A 20,109-nucleotide genomic window follows, 5' to 3' on the forward strand; every position below is an offset into this window, starting at 1 on the left:
GGTAGATATTCGTTAGATCGGGTTTGATCAACAGTTTTTTTCGTTAGATCTACCACGCAAGAGGCGATATTCACTGCCCGACTTTGTGGGCGTAACAAGTGGGCGTGACAAGTGGGCGTGACAAGTGGTAGCTCTCCCCTCCAACCGAAATGTAAACATTTTTTTTTATTGATTTTGGTAGATATTCATTAGATCAGGTTTGATCAACTGCTTTTTTCGTTAGATCACACAAGAGGCGGTATTCACTACTTAACTTTGTGGGCGTGACTACGGTTTAGCCTCCCTCAAGTTAAATTAGATTTTTTTTATTATTAATTTTGGTAGATATTCGTTAGGTTCAGGTTAAAAAATAAAAATGTAGGCACATGTATGAATGCAGATGTGTATTTTTTGTGCCACATGCACACAGTCCCATAGTCATATGCACAGTAATACAGATATACTGTCAAATAGAGCTACAGGCACACAGTGCCAGGCACATAGTCACTCACACACAGTCACAGACAAACAGTCAAACACACACACACACACAGTTACAGACATTCACACACAGTCACACACACTACAGTTACAGGCAGGCAGTCTCCTGTGTGATAGTTCTAACAAAAAAAGCTTACCTAATCTAAGGAATATCTACCAAAATCAATAAAAAAAAATAATTCAAATTTCAGTTTTCATTTTGTCCAGTTACTACGGGTTCGTCCCCTCTAAAAATGATTGTTAATATTGCATATTTTAGAGTAGATCTAACGGAATAAAAATTGATCTAACCTGATCTAACAAAGATCTAACAAATGGAATAATCTTTAGTTAAAATTCTCAATATGGGGGGGGGGAGGAGGGCGGGAGCGTAACCCACGGGTGGCCATGCACTCAGGTTTCCAGCCCGGCAAAGCACTTGGAATTTATATTAGTACCAAGGTTCTATGTAGAGCTCCGAAAGCAGATTCTAACATGGTCTTTCCCCGAAAATGTTATAGCCTCATAGACTGCAGCTAGCATTTTATTTATGGGGATACATTTTGGACAACCATTATTTAAACAAATGGATTGCTCCTGCTATTTGCATATTTTTTCGTATAATATACATTTTAGTATTTCTAGTACTTCTTGAAATTGGAAACGACCACAATTTCAAAATTCATTCCTGAGTAAAGTTTGGTATATTTTTTAATAAACAATTAATTTACACTTACCTGTAGGATCCAAGCAGTGGTAATGGTGGATTGCAAAAGGAAATACCAGTGCAGTTTGTTTCGGAACCAATCATAAACAAATCAACTGCATTTCCATATGTGTCTGTACATGGATAATCAGACCCGAGTGTTTTTAAAATGTGATAGTAGTTTTGGCTGTCAAGAAATGAAGCATTGACTGGTGTACTGAGACTTGTTCTATTTAATGTTGGGACAACTGTAACAATAAAAAATAATAATAATAATTTCAAGCATAAATGTCTACACAATCTATTATGGTGCTTAAACAAGCACTACAAAATCTACCTCATCTAATAAATCATTATTGTCGATTGGTTTTGCCCAATGTTTTTAAACAAATTTTGAATGAATTTAAAGCCAGCCAAAATTCTAGCAGCTGAGCCCAATATATGTTTTGGCTGCTTCAGAAAAAAACAGATAAAATCCAGAAAAGTACTAGGGCACTTTTTTCAGATGAAAGTGTTATAAATGAAAGTGCATATAATGTTTTGTGTAGCTGCAACCACTTGCAATTCTCAAATAAAGTGCATAAAATAATCACCGTACAACAGCGTTCCGCTGCATTTAAAAAATAAATATAAAACTCATAAACATACAAGTGCAAATTTCAATACTTATATATCCAGGTTTGGTTAAAATCTGTGAAAAACAAAATAACATGGTATTTTATGGTAATTATTTTTATGCCCAAGAAACATTGTCTGATAAATGAGCTTCGGTGGCACAATTACTGGTCTTTTTTAATGACTACCCAAACAGTTATTAAAAAATAAATTAAATAAAAGCCTGCGTGTGTCAATATAAATAACATATTAGTACAGGGCAGTTGTTAAACCTCCCCCATGCCACGAGTGGGAACATGTACGTTAAACAGTGAGCAGCTGGTGCCTGGGCAGATATTGGTGATCAGATGCTATTAACATAAAGGGGGGACTCGACACAGTTCACCCCATTGCCCCCACCTATGGACATTGGGTGTGGGCTGTAAAATAAAGAATGGGTTGGACAGATCACTGACCAACCCCCGTGGTGAGGATATTACTAAAAACATAAAGCAGTGAGGGACAGCCAAGTAGGGGCTTTACTTAGATAATGCTGTGACCAGAGGGTAGGGACACTAATTAAAAAAGAAATAGGGGGACCTATGTCTCTACAGTCCTCACCCATGACCGGTGGGTGTGGACTACAATTTTAATAATTCAGAGGTGGGTCTAGTTTACCCCTAGCCCTTACCCATTGGCAGCAGGTGAGAGCTATAATATGAATAACTCAGGGGGATTACCTACTTTAGGGACCTATTATAGGGAGTGGGTGAGGGATATTAAAAAATAATAATAGATGGGGGACCTATAGTGCCTCTCAGCCTAGTTCAGGCTGAAATTAAATATAAAAGTGGGTTGCCCACAGAGGAGTTACTAGAAACCACTGGGCCCCTGTGCGAAAATTGCCATGTTCCCCCCAAATGTCTCATTCCCCCTCCCCTATCCCCTTGATGTGTCACACTAACCCCCTTAATGTGTCTCATTCATACAAACACACTGACATACATGCAGAGACACACCATATAAAACATACAGATACATACGCGGACACATGCTGATTCACAGACACACATACACACTCAAATGCAGACACAAACTAACACACAAACACAGAGACATATATATATACACAGAAACACATGCAGATACACAGACACAGAGAATAATGTAAGTAAAAAAAGAGAATGGTGTACCAGGGGGGACTGGGATATAGTCTAAGCACAGAAAGGTGCCAGCTAACTTCCAGACTAAAAGGTGCAAATGAAGAAATATGAAAAAATATATGGAAAATAAATAAGTTTTATTAATTAAAATAACAAAATGTGAAAAAACTTATTATACAGTGGTGTTCATGTACAATGCAATAAAACAGGTATTCAATAAGCAGGTCGATTGTATAGTCTAATGTTCACCAAAGCGTATGGTAATACAATGTGTAGCCAGTGGTGTATCCTGGTTTTGTGCTGCCCTAGGCAGGACAAAACTCAGGCACCCCCCCTCCCCCCGCGCCACCCCCACCCAACCTTTCCCCCCGCCCCGCATTCTAAATACACACACACACACACACACATTCACTGACAGATACGCATACACTAGCTAACAGAAACACACAATCGCTAACAGAAACACACACACACTAACAGACTCACTCACACTCAGTAACAGACAAACACACTCACTAACAGACACACACTAACAGACACACACTCACTCACTAGCAGACACAAACTAGCAGACACACACACTCACAGGCAAACAAACACTCACAGGCAAACACACACTAACAGACACACACAGTCAGACACACACACTAACAGACACACACAGTCAGACACACACACTAACAGACACAGACACACACTAACAGACACAGACACACACTAACAGACACACACACACTAACAGACACAGACAGAAACACTAACAGACACACACACTGACACACACACACACACTAACAGACACACACACTAACAGACACAGACACACACTAACAGACACACACACTAACACATTTTTTAAAATTTATTTTTAACACATTTTTTTAAATTTATTTTTAACACTTTTTTTTAATTTATTTTTACCACATTTTTTTAAATTTATTTTTAACACATTTTTTTTTTAAATTTATTTTTAACACTTTTTTTAAATTTATTTTTAACACATTTTTTTTTAATTTTTTTTTAGCACATTTTTTTTTAATTTAACACCCCCCCACCCAGCCTCCTTACCTTTGGGAATGCTGGGAGGGGGGGGTGTCTCTTCCTCCCTGGTGGTCCAGTGGATGCTGGGCGATCGGGCGGCACTGCCTGGCGGCCGGCCGGCCGGCGAGGGAGCACTTCCCCTGAGCTGTCCGCAAGTGAGGCTGGGAGCCGGAATATGACGTCATATTCCGGCTCCGCCTCCCAGCCTCACTCTGCGGCTGGCGAGGGAGCTGAGCAGACAGCTCAGGGGAAGTGCTCCCTCGCCGGCCGACCGCCCGCCCGCCAGGCAGTGCCGCCCGATCGCCCAGCAGCCCGCCGGCATGTCTGTTAGCCGCAAGGCTAACAAGACATTTGCCTTGGGCATTTGGGGGCGGCTTTTTTTGCCGCCCCCTGGAAAATGCCGCCCAAGGCAAATGCCTTGTTTGCCTCGCGGCTAATACGCCCCTGTGTGTAGCTATATTCGTCATGACAAACTTACTGCGTATTAAACTACCTGAGTAGGGACTAAAGTGTAGAGAGACTCCAAGGAATAAAAGATCTGCATATATCAGTGCATACGTCTGTGCTGTAGTATATGAAGACTAGAATCTGAAAACTTACCACAGTAAGTTTATTAGAAGGGGAGTCCTCGGTAATAATGTCTAATTAGTTAGGGGATAGTTAGTGCAGAGGAATAGGGGAAAGCTGCCAAACAGTTGTACCTGACAGGAATAGGGTACTTGTTTGCTTAGTGCAAAACACAGGATTGAGGGAGTAGGACCATTGGTGTGCTGCTCGTACTGGATAAGGAATGGGATTCACCAAAACCTATCTTGAGAAAACAAGACGTTATCCTATCCTAGTGTAAGACGTTATCCTAGTTGAACCTGACAGGACTGGTATTCAGAGTCAATGTGTAATCTATATTAGATGCATATTAACTATCTGATCCAGTGTGGAGTATTTCCTGTGCTTATATCGCTATATGGTTACTGTCCTACTATCGTATAGCGTGGTTAACTAGTAACGCTACATACTTAGGAGCATTATCACTCAAAATTAGTGAAAACGAGGGTACCGAAGTATTAAGTATGCCTGCTGTCTGTGAATACCGAAAGACGGCAGAAAGGGTACCCTTAGTAACCCGTTATCAAGTGTTCTAGGGAATAGAATAATATAGAAAAGGAGGTTAAGGCACACAGGAGTTAAACCGGGTAAAGCAGTCTGTTAAGAGTTCATTCAATTGTCAATATATAAACAGCATGGCTGTCTAATCCGATGTTAATATCACCCGTGCCTTCATGGGCACCTAATCAGATGCTCCCTTATATAGCATGGCATAGTCTAATCACCGAAAAACGACCTTAAATACTCTACTGTACTGACTGCAATCTTGCTTCCGTGCCTTCGAGGGCACCTAACACTATACCCATGACAAACGTATACCACTAAGTCCCTAAAGCGGAGAGCGACATTGCTCAAATCATGAATAAAAAAGATCAGCAGGGTTGCAAGTCCGTTCGCTGTCAGTGAATACAAAGAGACAGCATTAACTGGACCCCTGACGCGTGCATTTCGCCCGACCTGGCTCATCAGAGGGGAACCGGCCAGTACAAAACACAAAGTTTAAAAAGGAGAAGATACCGTCTGATTGGTTCTGAGTGTGAGTGTCTAATTGGTAAGTTGAAAATTCTTCATAATGCTCCTCCTATGGGGAGGGAAAGGCTAATTATGTGAAATTGACCCCTTCAGAATCGGTTATGCTGAGTTGTCTTATTTTATGTTAAACAGTTTTTCAAGCAATTTGAGTCCCTAATAATTATTACTGATGGAAAACTTGTATTGGTATCATCAGATAATAGGAAGTTGAAAGTGATCTATAAGTTGGTACTAACATACAAGACCGCCATCAGGGGGTGACAACCATGACGGTTGTCACAGGCCCGGCGGTCCTGGAGGGCCCGGACTGCACAGGTAATCCTCTGCATGCCCGGGCCCCCAGCCCTTCAATCTGCATATATACATAGCGAGTACCGCTATGTATATATGCCTCTGCGGGCCCTGCTGGCTTCCAAGCAGAGCCCAGGATATACTTACCTCCCCTCCAGCACTCTCGCGAGCCACAGCAGTAAAGTGTTGCCGCGGGTTGTCATGACAACGCTCTGCGGCACGCAATGCATGCTGGGCTCGCATAGAGCAGTGGCTGGCAGGAGGGAGAACGTGGAGGGAGTCTGCTGGTCTCCTCCTTGCTGCCCCAACAAGCGGAGCCACCGGACCACCAGGGAATCCAGTGCCCCCCTCCCTGGCTACAGGTAAGAGGCAGGGAGGGGGGAATACATCTTTTTTTAATTATACAAATTCTACATAAAAAAATTAAATAAATCCCAGCAGCATTTGTCACACATCCACCACACACACACACACACACACACACACACACCAAACAGACAAACTGCATCCACTACACAACCATACACATCATCCACCACATAAACACACACACTGCATCCACTACACAACCATACACATCATCCACTACACAACCATACACATCATCCACTGCACAAATACACACACTGCATCCACTACACAACCATACACATCATCCACCACATAAACACACACACTGCATCCACTACACAACCATACACATGATCCACTACACAACCATACACATCACCCACCACATAAACACACAAACTGCATCCACTACACAACCATACACATCATCCACCACATAAACACACACACTGCATCCACTACACAACCACACACATCATCCACTACACAACCACACTAACTGCATCCACTACACATCCATACACATCATCCACTACACAACCACACACATCATCCACTACATAAACACACAAACTGCATCCACTACACACATCATCCACTACACACACACACACACACAGCATCCACTACACAAACACACACTGCATTCACTACACACATAATCCACTACACACACACAGCATCTACTACACAAACACACACTGCATTCACTATACACACACTACTTCCACTACACAAACACACACTCTGCATTAACTATACACACACACTACATCCACTATACACACACTACTTCCACTACACAAACACACACTCTGCATTCACTATACACACACACTCTGTCCACTACACAAACATACAATCTGAATCCACTATAAACAGCGTATCCACTTTACTCACGCACTTTGTATCCACTACACACATTCTATAGCCACTATACACACACAAACAAATTCAGTACACACACACTTCATCCTTGTGAGTGGACTTAAGATGGGCCCTGTGTGTGGATTTGGCGGCGGGTCATGTGGGCGGACTTGGGGCCGGCCCCGGGGGGCCCAGACCGTAGGCTGTGTCAGGGGCCCCATTTCTGGTGGCAGCCCTGCTAACATATATTTCAATATGCATTAAACAATAAACTTATGCCTTTTTTCTTCTAGACACTAAGTGATGCATTTAAAGTTGAAACTTATCCAGTTTAAATTCAAATAGTTTTAGGTGTATTAAAGTTTGTTTTTATTTTGTTTTTTATTTTGTTTTTTTTAAGGGATCTTATCTAGTCCTTACATGCGTATTTGCGTATTTAGTCCTTACATGCTGTTTATTTCTGATATTTGAATAAAGATACTGGATACATGCTATACAATAGTAGGACAGTAACCATATAGCGATATAAGCACGAGAAAGACCCCACACTGGATCAGATAATTAATATGCATCTAATATAGATTACACATTGACTCTGAATTCCAGTCCTGTCAGGTTCAACTGTTTGCCCGCTTTCCCCTCTTCCTCTGCACTAACTATCCCCTAACCAATTAGACATTATTACCGAGGACTCCCCTTCTAATAAACTTACTGTGGTTCAGATTCTAGTCTTCATATACTACAGCACAGACGTATGCACTGATATATGCAGATCTTTTATTCCTTGGAGTCTCTCTACACTTTAGTCCCTACTCAGGTAGTTTAATACGCAGTAAGTTTGTCATGACGAATATAGCTACACATTGTATTACCATACGCTTTGGTGAACATTAGACTATACAATTGACCTGCTTATTGAATACCTGTTTTATTGCATTGTACATGAACACCACTGTATAATAGTTTTTTTCACGTTGTGTTATTTTATTTAATACAACTTTTTTATTTTCCATATATTTTTTCATATTTCTTCATTTGTACCTTCTAGTCTGGAAGTTAGCTGGCACCCTTCTGTGTTTAGACTATATCCCAGTCCCCCCTGGTACACCATTCTCTTTTTTCACTTACACAGTTTCCTTTTGGGGTTATCCCCCGTTATTGGTGTACCAATTTGATCATTTGGCTCAACTTTATTTTGTTTTCTAGACACACAGAATAACACTCTTATAGATACAAACAATGACACATGCAGACACATAGACACACAGACACACAGAGACACATGCGGACACACAGAGACACATGCGGATACACACACACACACACACACAAGTCAGAATAAAAGATAAGAATAACCAAAGGTAAAGAACAATAGGAATGAGAATAGTCAACAACAAGTCAAGGTCAAAGTGCCAGAAATACAAGAAATATATAAAGCACTCTTGGATAAACCAAACTAATGGAAACCATGACAGGGCATCAAACAAATGGACCAGGGAGTTTAAATAGCCCAGATACGGCTCTAATTGGTTACTGCAACCTGGTGACACCAAAACGTGCGTCAGAAACGGAGGCTGTGTCTTTAAATTGCGGCCCTTGGAAGCATCCGGCATTCCTGAATATGCTGGCGCGATTCTTGGCTGCGTAGCATGGAGAGCGGAGGGAGACCCGGCAGGAGATAAGTCTATTTGTGGTATTATTGTGTCCGCGCTGATCGAGCACGGACATGCTGTCATGCCGACCGTGCGCGGGCTCATTACCGTGCCAATTGGGCGCAGGCACACGCTCTCCCCAGATCGACATCTTGACACACAAACACATACAGAGATACACACACACACATACAGAGACACACAGAGACACACACATACATTAAGACACACAAACACAATCACACATGCACAATGGTTTAGTCATGTTTCCTACCTTTTAGGTGCAAGAGGGTGACTTCCCTGGGTTCCAGTGGCTGTCTCAGGCTAATGGGAGTCAGAGTTCCCACTCTGACTCCCTCCTTTCATCCTCTTCTTCCCGCGCGGACTCTGTATAAGCTGAGAGCGGGGCCGGCGCGTCCTATAGGCGACTTAGGCAGCCGCCTAGGGCCCACCAGCACGGGGGGACACACACACACCAGATTTGAGTGACCCAGTAGGAGGGAAGCGGACAGTGCTCCCCCCTACCTGTTACTCAGTGTAGCATACCCTGAAAGGAAGTGCTCTCTCCCTGAACACGTGGGACCGATGGCTCTACAGTGCAGTCCGGGGCCGCAACACATGGCAAGCTGGGCACCCTGGTCACAGGGGTCCACAGGGTGGCCGGGCCCCCTGGAGTGACGAGCACAGTGACAGCTGCGACCCCTGTAACCGTGGTAGTTCCGCCACTGGTTGTCAATTGTCCCCCCACCCACCTAAATTGTTAACAATGCCTCTTGAGTGTGGCTACGTGTGTTATTTTAGCACTGCCCTTGTACTAATGTGGGGCTCATATTGACCCCCATAGGCTCTTTTAAAAAACAAACAACAATATTTGTATGCTGGCAGCAAGTAGTAATAAACTGACAAATGAGCATGTGAAGTAGGGTCGAATTTTCAGATTGAATCCACCCTTTCCAAAATATAGCAAGCCTGTACCATGTCCCCAGGTTCTTTTTTTTTCCAAGGCCTGGTAAAGGGGTAAATAATTATTTTCATATGGGATTATTCACTAAACACTGTATTTTGTACGACTGGACAACCCCTGGTAAAAACTAATTCCGACTGCATTGACAATTCTCATATTTACTAAGCCAAATGTGGTCAGGATTCTGTCGTTCTGACTGATTCTGTAACATTCATTTGGATGAGTTTGGAAAATCAGAATTTCCGCATCCAATCCAAACCAATTTACAGTACTGAGATTTATCAATGACAGTACTGTATGGCGGATAATCCGAATGCATCCAGCAGGATGCACGTCCGCAATCATCATTCACTTGCTTTTTGCAAGTGAATTAATAATTTGAAGAACTACTTGCCTGCTGGCATTGCTAAACATGTAAAACTAGCGACTAGCGAGGAATTGCTATCTAGGCAATAGTAATGGCCCGTTTCCAGTGGGATGGAGCCTGTGAAATAAAAGGGGAAACATAGCCCCCCACCCATGGGAGCATGTGACTCCACCCACACCGGCAACATGGGGTCCTAATAATCATAAAATGGGCAGGGGAATCCAGTGTTCCCTTCCCCCGTCCCCCATCCATGTCGGTGGGTGGGGTCCCCAATTAAATATAAATTATGAGGGTGGACATACCATTGTCCAACCCCCCCAAATAGTAATAAGATGCCGCTCCCCCCGAGGTGGCTAGGGGTTCCCACCTCCTAAAATAAAGTCCCTATCTACCATCACTGATAACTTAGTATTGATTGTGTTTTCATAGCATATCGTTCAGCTTCTGTAGCAGATACCACTGATGGGAAGTCATACCTAGACATTTTTGTTCTCCCCGGTTTCTTATTTTATTTATCAGAAAGTGCAGTATTTGACATTTCATGGTATTTTTTCACATTTATGTTTGTGACTATTCTCTTGAAAAATGTCTACATCTTCTTAATTGTCATGCTATGCACTACAAAAATAATGTGGAATAAAAAAGATATTGCAACAAAATCAAGTGATTTTAATTTTAATTCTGAATGTATTTTCCTAAGAAATCAAATAAAATATCTACATACTAGCATTTTGTGCAATTACCACCCAGACATCACTTGAAGGATACTGGTTGAAGATGCATTGTGGTTTTTCTATTACAAAACCCGAGTATGTGACTTTCCCCAAAAGTGGCTTAGTAGTGATCTTTGGAACGTAATAAGGTACATCTGAAAATAAAGGGAGGAAAAAAGTGTTAGTTAGTAAAAGTTATTGAGCACAAGTATATGTCTTAATGTAATTGAATATTGATTACAAATTGAATATTTGTACTTCATCCGCTGTAAAATATGTATGTTTATTTATATTTTTGTGTTTCATTATTGTTTTGGATACTTTACTTTCATATGTTATACAGTAAAACTATGTATGTGCAATTCATTTTGGTCTTTTCCAGGTAAATATGTCCCAACTATAATGAAGTTTTAGTAAACCTAATCTTTATTTATTTTATTAATTTATTGTGTAAATAAACAAGAAAAATATTAGAATACAATTTAAAGGGACATGCATCGCTGCGAGACAGCTGTCTCATTCAAAAGCTTTAGCAGTTGCCTCAGTCTGCAGTTTGGTAAAAGAAAGTAAATATTAGAAATATAAATATATATATACATATACATATACAAATATATATTTTTTATAGTTATCTCCAGGGGGACATTGCTCTAACCAATCAGTGTCCTATCCCTAGGAATGCTGGAAAGGTGCATTGGGCATGACTGACATATTTACATATGTGTAGTTGGAAGATCTATTCACCTTGCAACATCCTGACAGGGTGAGAAGATAGCGAGATTGACCTGTGTAATTCATGCAGAGCTCACGCCAGTGCAGTGTTTCTCTCTCCTGCTAAAGCACAATGATGCCCTATTTCTGTCATTAGTGGACAAGTCTTAAGTGGAGATGGGTGGGTAAATGGGTGGGGAGAGGGGATAAAAAAAAACTTCCCTAGCTGAGAGGAGTGCCCAACAATGTAATCTTGCCAAGTTTATTGTAAGTTTATAAATGTTTATTACATACTTTTCAAACTTTTTCTTGCTTTATTTTGGTTTGTTTGTATTTGTTTAACCCCTTCCTGACCTCGGACGTACCAGGTACGTCCGACAAAAAACGTCTGTTAACGACCGCGGACGTACCTGGTACGTCCAATGGTAAATCCCCACTTACCTGATCACTGTGAATCCCCCGCTGGCGATCGCGACCCCCTCTGCCCGATCTGGCCCTCCCGTGCCATGTGATCGTGGGGTCCTTGCGATCACATGGCCGGAATAGCCAGCTTGTGCAGTGCCTGCAGGGTCAGTGCCTGAGCTATCAGGCTGTCCCCTTTATGCCTGCACAAAAGTTTAAGAAGTAAATAAAAGTTATTATAAAGTTTAATAAAGTTAATAAAAGTACTTAGATCATTTATATATCTATATATATATATGATCTAAGTACTTTTATATGCACATACACATACATAAATCATTATAAAAGTGTATTTTAATATTAATCTAAATAATTATATATAAATATATATTAATATTAACCCCTTAAGGACACATGACGTGTGTGATATGTCATGATTCCCTTTTATTCCAGAGGTTTGGTCCTTAAGGGGTTAAAATACACTTAGAATAACTTTAATAAATATAATTATATAAACTAAAAATAATTATATAAATAAATGTAAACAATAAAATAAAAATAATAAAAAAAATTTTTTTTTATTATATATCGGTTTAACTTAGTTTTTTACTGTATTTTGATATTAATATACAAATGTATTTAAATGAAAATACATTTAGAATGACATTATAAATACATATCCCCTTAACGCCTGCTGATGTACTAGGTACGTCCGACAAAAAATTGTCATTAATGCAAATAGGAGCCCTGGACTTACCTGGACCGGCGATCCACGTTGATCACAGTTGAAGGGGGGGGGGGGAGAGGGGACTGCTGGAGACCCCAGCAGTCCCCCTGCAGCAGCTCAGGCCACCCTGGCCCTCCAGGGCCATGTGATCACCATGATCACCGCCACAATAGGAGTCTATGGAGCTCCCAGCAGGGGGACTGTCTGAGCTGTCAGGCAGCAGGCAGTCTTTAATTATAATATATCATACATTTATTGGAAATAAAATTGTGTGTGTATGTATGTGTGTGTGTGTATATATATATATATATATATATATATTCAATAAGCAGAGAGGTGCACTCGTAGGTCTTAATCCAAGTCATATTTATTCAATAGTATTCATTCAAGTATAAAGTCCCGATCAACGTTTTGACCCTTCAGTGTCTTTTTCAAGATCTACCTAAAAATATCTACCTTCTCTTCGCACCGAATGTCCTGCAATCTTAAACTTAGAATATGGGACGCTACAGCTTCAAAATATGGCTTGTCCTCTTCCACTTCCCCGTTAACACCATTTCTGAGGAATGGGGCATTCCCCCGGGTCTGAGAGCACACGATTTTAAGGGTATAGAACATGCCGGAATCCAGCGATTTTGCCATTTATACGAGGGTGGCTCTTTAATAACTTTTGATGAGCTGAAAACTAGAATCCCCAAAAAACCTTCTGATTTATTTAGTTATATTCAACTTACGGACTATGCTCAACAAACACAGAAGGCTGCATTAACACTGCTAACATTTATTGAAAAAATGTGCTACAGGGAGCAATTCCCAAGGGGCATACTTACTGTTCTGTAAGCTCACCTGAGCACCAATACTTTAGAATGGGGAGATTCAACATATAGCGATCAGTGGGAGCTGACCTAGGTGAAACGATAGAGGGGGTGGAGTGGCAGGAAATCTGGGAATCCATATGTGTCACCATGCAGGAACAGTCCTATAAGACTATGTTTCGATGGTACACCACCCTTGTCAAATTGCATAGAATGAATAAAATTCCCACTGACTTATGTTGGAGAGGGTGCGGACAGAAGTGGACTTATATTCATATGTGGTGGGAATGCCCAGACGTGCAACTGTATTGGAAAAAGATCTGCTGAGGGATGTTCTCGGTAGAGACATCAGGTTAGATCCTTAGGTGTTTTTGTTGGCTAGACAATTGGACGAAATTGGATAAAAAAAAAGTTAAATTAAAAAATTAAATTTGGCAGCTAGGAGGGCTCTGACCCAGGCTTGGCTTCAGAGGGAGACCCCTCCATTAGATGCAGTATTTAAAAATTCAAATATACATGCCTCATGGATAAGCTAACAGCCCAGTTGCGGGGCACTATGAAGACGTTTGAAAAAGTTTGGGGCCCTTGGATGGCCAGCGATGTGGGTGGCTAGGATATGAGTGGAGTGGATTCAGTCCCCCACTTTATCCATTCCTCCACACTTCCGGCCTCGAAAGGTAGCTGGTTTTGCCCTTTATTCCCTAGTGGGGGGACTTTAAGGATCCCTTCGGAATGATCACCTTTGGGTGCCTCTCTGGCCCCCCTCCTCCCTCCCCTTCACATACCCCAGTGGTATCCCTACCCTTCCTCTTAATTCTTTCTTCTTTCTCTTTCCCTGTGCTTTCTTCTTGTTTCCTTGTTTGTTTACCAGCTCGACGAAATGCATCAAGGTTGGTGGAAATGGGATCATATACGCCTTAACCTTTTTTTTACTACTCATTGGTGTTCTTAAGCTAGGCACCAAGTTATACTCTTTCTTTCCTGTCGTTAATATTTTTGTATATTATATTAAAAAACCCTGACGGATCGTCTTCAGGTCCAGGGCTCATGCACTATGTATAACTATAAATGTCTGTAATATTTGTATTTGAAGAGATGTCAGCATGCTTTTCTGTATTACAACATATATGAATTGTATATGTTAATTGTGTTTTGGGTCGCCTGAGTGTAATTAACATGAATATTGATGACCGTCATGGCAAAAAGAAAGAATTAAAAAAAAGAATAATTTTACAGAACAGGAGGTAAAAACTTCTAAAGTAAATTAACATCAGATTGAAAATGACACCCTTAAGTGTCCCCTTAAATACATTTAAGTGTCCCCTTAAATACATTTCTCAAGCCTCATAAATTGCCGAGAGATGGAGCTCCTCTATAACCCACGCTTATATGCCCGAAAGAGGAGGCAGAAGAGGCGCCTGCCAAGCATGGTGCAGTGGTGCCATTTGTCAGGAATAGCTGATGCCCAACACGCAGAACTTAAGTAGATATAAAGGAGAGAAGGAGGAGCCATCACCTGGGGTGAGTGATGGGTGACATTCCCATAACCACGTGGGAATGCCGCCGGACCGAGAGGTGCCCGCCGTTCAAGACTGGTCCCGGGCATGAGCAGACCCGGCGGACATCGGCCGGAGAGGTAAGAGACCGGCGGCATTCCCCCTACTATTTGGGAATGCCGCCAGACCCTGTCAACAACAACAACATAACCAGGTGCCATAAAGCGACGTTTGTCAGCATAGGTCTTATGACGAGAGGAAGCCAAAGACAAAGCATGCTGAACAAGCTTCCTCCTATCCTGAAGATCATAAAGGTAGATCATGAAGGTGGCAGTCAAGAGCGGGTAATCCTGTCTCATGAAACTGAGAAGGAATAACAAGGGGATGTCTACCACATGTAATGAAGAAAGGGCTATGCTGGGAGGAGTGGTGTGTAGCGTTGATATGTGCGAATGCTGCCGCAACTATGCGTGACACCGTTCCCCTCACCGGTCTTCGACCTTACTCCGACCTTACAGGGGACTGCTCCAGGGCAAACCTGTCTTTCTGCAAGATCTGACTAGGGCACACCTCGCCTATCCTGTCCTGTTTTGATGCTGCTCTTCCTTGCACCTCTTGCTACACTCACAAAGCTGGCCTTAAGGAGAGGCATTGGCTAAGGGACTAGCCAAATTTAGAGTTCCCCACTTGAGGAATAGTATGTGACCTTTCCATCTCAACCAAGGTTTCCCGTATGTGTTATATGCCATACATCTATCTTTTTCCTTATGACCCACATGCTATAGTGCCAGTGTACAAAACCAGTGTATCTGCTTTACTGTATATATTTTACTCCTGTTATATTAGCAATCAGTGCATAGGCTTTGTTTTATATCAGTGCACTCCTTCTGCTTTTACTCCGCTAGCACTGGGTTTTATCAGTCATTTTCATAAAAAAATATGCAGTCTATTCTGTGATTGACCTTTGAGGGATATATCTATGTATCTTGATTATTTTTCTGATATTTTGCAAATGTTCTTGTCATGTATCTATGCACGACAAAAATAAAGAATAAAAAAAAAAATTATTGCCCCATTTGAACACCAAAATTATGCCTAACTCTCTTAACCCCTTAAGGACCAAACTTCTGGAATAAAAGGGAATCATGACATGTCAGACATGTCATGTGTCCTTAAGGGGTTAAACTGCTATACCTTATTTAAACTATCCATCTCAAATTGGATTATGCCACCTGCAAATACCAGGCAAAATATAGATTTTAGCTAATATGCATCTTTAACCCCATAATGGACACATGACATGTGTGACATGTCATGCTTCCCTTTTATTCCAGATGTTTCGTCCTTAAGGGGTTAAAGTGGTTGCCTTTCATTGGATGTGGAGAGGCTTTTAAGAGTTTGGAATGACCACTGAAACTCTATTGCAAGCAAATGGCATACACTTGTTATCATCACTCCAAAGGAAGGCCTGGAGATGGGGACAGCCTCCTAGGAAGTCTGCAATAGCAGTTACAACTCTTCCAGAGTAGTCTATAGAGCCCACGAATATAGCACACCTCCTCCTGAAGGAAAAGCCTTGATATAAGCTACTCTAACACTTCAGCAACAACCATATTCTACACTTACACCCTACTGATCCAGGAGTGTTACCTCACTAATTTACTCTCCAGAAGACAGCCAGTATACACTTATGCATCGACATAAAACAATAGTACCCACTCTGGATCACATCACTACTACCCTTTCTAACCCTAGGTGACGGATTTCATGCCCCACCATAGGCACCTAAACTCACAACTCCCTCTCGAAACCGTCTAGGGACACACAAATATAACATTTTTAATATAAAAAGTGCTAAGCTTTGCAACACAATATGATTATTAGGAAAAATCAGGGTTTATAGGCGCTCACTATACCGTAAGATAACAATGGGGGCTGCTGTATACAATACAAGGATTCCCAAACCTTGTATATTGGTGAAACAGAAGATATAGAATGTGGCGTATACTGCGCCCAAATATTATACGTACATACACCTCTGCGAGGAAAAGTTGGTAAAATACCTCGGAATAATAAAACAGAAAAAAATAATAGTGCAATACAGTATATAACAGTGCAAATATTTGTGCTAGGTAACTGTAGGAAAAACACTCACATACGGTAGAGCTATATAAGAGCTCTACTTTTTTCAGCGTGGACGGTATAATCCCCGTCTAAGGATGTAAGGTGGTGAAGATGGTACTGGTCCTCCAAATGCACAATGGGGATAAAAAAGAAAGAGACGCTCTGATAGTGTAGTAAGTACTATAAAATCAGGGTAGTAAGATAAAGTAATGTACTTACAATTTGTAGAGCAAGACTTGCTCTAGTTATCACAGCATGGGTGGTACTATCCCCACCTAAGGATATGATGGCACCAGGTAGTTGAACAGGACATAAAGGAATAATAAATATAAAATAATAAAAAATAGATGTCTAAAAGTATAAAATAGACTATTTATTATAAAATATCACATATAAAAGTATAGGTACAAATGTCCAAAATATAAGGGGGTCCCACTTGACGCGTTTCGCCTCTCCAGAGGCTTTATCAAAAGTCATAAATAAAGCCTCTGGAGAGGCGAAACGCGTCAAGTGGGACCCCCTTATATTTTGGACATTTGTACCTATACTTTTATATGTGATATTTTATAATAAATAGTCTATTTTATACTTTTAGACATCTATTTTTTATTATTTTATATTTATTATTCCTTTATGTCCTGTTCAACTACCTGGTGCCATCATATCCTTAGGTGGGGATAGTACCACCCATGCTGTGATAACTAGAGAAAGTCTTGCTCTACAAATTGTAAGTACATTACTTTATCTTACTACCCTGATTTTATAGTACTTACTACACTATCAGAGCGTCTCTTTCTTTTTTATCCCCATTGTGCATTTGGAGGACCAGTACCATCTTCACCACCTTACATCCTTAGACGGGGATTATACCGTCCACGCTGAAAAAAGTAGAGCTCTTATATAGCTCTACCGTATGTGAGTGTTTTTCCTACAGTTACCTAGCACAAATATTTGCACTGTTATATACTGTATTGCACTATTATTTTTTTCTGTTTTATTATTCCGAGGTATTTTACCAACTTTTCCTCGCAGAGGTGTATGTACGTATAATATTTGGGCGCAGTATACGCCACATTCTATACAATATGATTATTGACTACTGTAAGACACTGTAATTTACACTAATGTGTATGATAAACATGTTTTCTGCTCATAGCACATCAAAATAAATAATTAAAAAAAAATGTTTTATCTACCTAAGCATAATTTAATTTAAGCAAATAAGTGTGGCAGTCTATCACTAACAGGCACATACAGTATCTCAACATTTAGTCTCTTCAGAATAAGGAGCTAGGTAAATCCTATGAGATTCTGACATCTATTTAACAAGCGAGAATGTAAAAACATATCAAAACAATTTACAAGGTAGACTATTAAACAAAATGTGTGTATATATACTATATTTCACGTATATCCCTGAGTATTACTAAACAAGACATTTTATAGATTTTAAAAGAATGGAAGCCATCACTACTAAAACCAAATTTATATTAGTGAATGTTGAACATATCCTATATCTAGTGCACTTCTATCTTCAATATTAGCCATTTATTTATATTTAACAATGTTAACCATAACTTATTTCTATCACTGTTAATAACAGGAATGCTTTTAATTTTATTATTTGATTTTTATGACTTTGCAGGATCTGATTTTGTAATTATGCAGTTTATTACAATTTAAATTTTACTATATAAAACATGTCTATAAACATGGAAATAAGCTAATGGTATCACAAAATAGTTCTTTTTTTATTAACAAATGAACTCTCCAGCTTTTACGAATCTAGCCCTTCTATACTGAATCAGAAAACTATTTTATTTTTGTAATATACGTAATTTAAACCAGCAGGAAATAAAACTGAATAGGTAAAATATTTACCTGCAAAAATAAGAGCAGATAGTGCGAGTACCAGCCAGAGATTAACATAGAGACCCATCGTGCCAGTAGCCCACTCAAATGTTCATCAAGAGCTGATTTTACAACTAATTTTTCACGAACATGTCTCCCAGCCCAATGTTCTCTGTCTTCAAAAACTTAAGTATAGAGTATTTTCACTGCCCGAGGCAGAGAATGCACCAATTCGCTGTGTTATATTCATGCGTTCTTTGCATTTTGGAAAGAACTATTGAGATCATAAACACGTCAGACTTGTTTGCATGAAAAAAATAGTTAGTGTGTGACTAGGAATAGATTCGTATTTCACAAGAAGAAAACCAATATTTTCCTTTAAATTAAAAACAGGTGTGAAGAAAACCACAAACTGTAAAGCTTTATAAAACATTTTTAGCATTTAGGAACTAGGCTTCATGATAAAACACAAATATAAAGAAATTAAAAACACTGAAAAAATGAACAATCAATTAAAATTAGTCCATGTGTTGCTATCACTTTAAGGTATCATCTATGGTAATACTAAAATAAAAGCTACAGACTCACTTGGATCAAACAGATTATAAAGTTTATATCCTGAAATGTATACAGTGTGGCTAGTCTTCTTTAGCAAATAGTTCTATAATTTTAACAGTGTTTCCTGAAAGTATTCAGATCCCTATATATTTTTTCACATTTTTTATGATGCAATTGTTTAAATTATTTTACTTTCATATTAATCTGTACTCGATACTCCCTAATAACAAAAGAAAAAAAGATTTTTGAAAACGTTGCAAATTTATTAAAAAAAACATATTACATTGACATAAGTATTCAGACCATTTGCTATGACACTTGAAATTTTGCTCAGATGCATCCTATGGCTCTGGATCATCTTTGAGATATTTCTAAACTTTGATTGGAGTCTATCTGTAGCAAATTCAATTGATTGGATGTGATTTGGAAAGGCAGACATCTGTCTATATAATAAAAAGAAGAGACTGAAAAGGGATTGCAGAAAGGTCCTCCCAACTATCAGTCCTTATACCCAAAAAGAGAGCTGTTCATTAATCTAAGGAAACTATTGAAATATATTATCTATACTACAAATTGTTCCCTGTCTTAGGATTACTTAGTATCCAGTTTTATAATTGGC

At 40.0% G+C, this 20,109-nt stretch overlaps 1 protein-coding gene across 1 annotated transcript in view; it reads right to left on the reverse strand.

The window, feature by feature from the left end:
- Window positions 1–19,151, reverse strand: part of LOC134593398 (uroplakin-3b-like) — a 58,128-nt gene extending 38,977 nt beyond the window's left edge. The window contains exons 1-3 of the mRNA XM_063444581.1: window positions 18,963–19,151; window positions 10,818–10,961; window positions 1,197–1,413 (exon numbers count right to left, since the gene is read on the reverse strand). Of these exons, the coding sequence (XP_063300651.1) occupies window positions 1,197–1,413; window positions 10,818–10,961; window positions 18,963–19,020 (419 nt within the window). The 5' untranslated portion in view covers window positions 19,021–19,151. The remainder of the gene's footprint in view (window positions 1–1,196; window positions 1,414–10,817; window positions 10,962–18,962) is intronic.
- Window positions 19,152–20,109: the final 958 nt, after the last annotated feature.

Source organism: Pelobates fuscus, chromosome 1, assembly GCF_036172605.1.
Source record: "Pelobates fuscus isolate aPelFus1 chromosome 1, aPelFus1.pri, whole genome shotgun sequence".
Classification (NCBI taxonomy): Eukaryota; Metazoa; Chordata; class Amphibia; order Anura; family Pelobatidae; genus Pelobates; species Pelobates fuscus.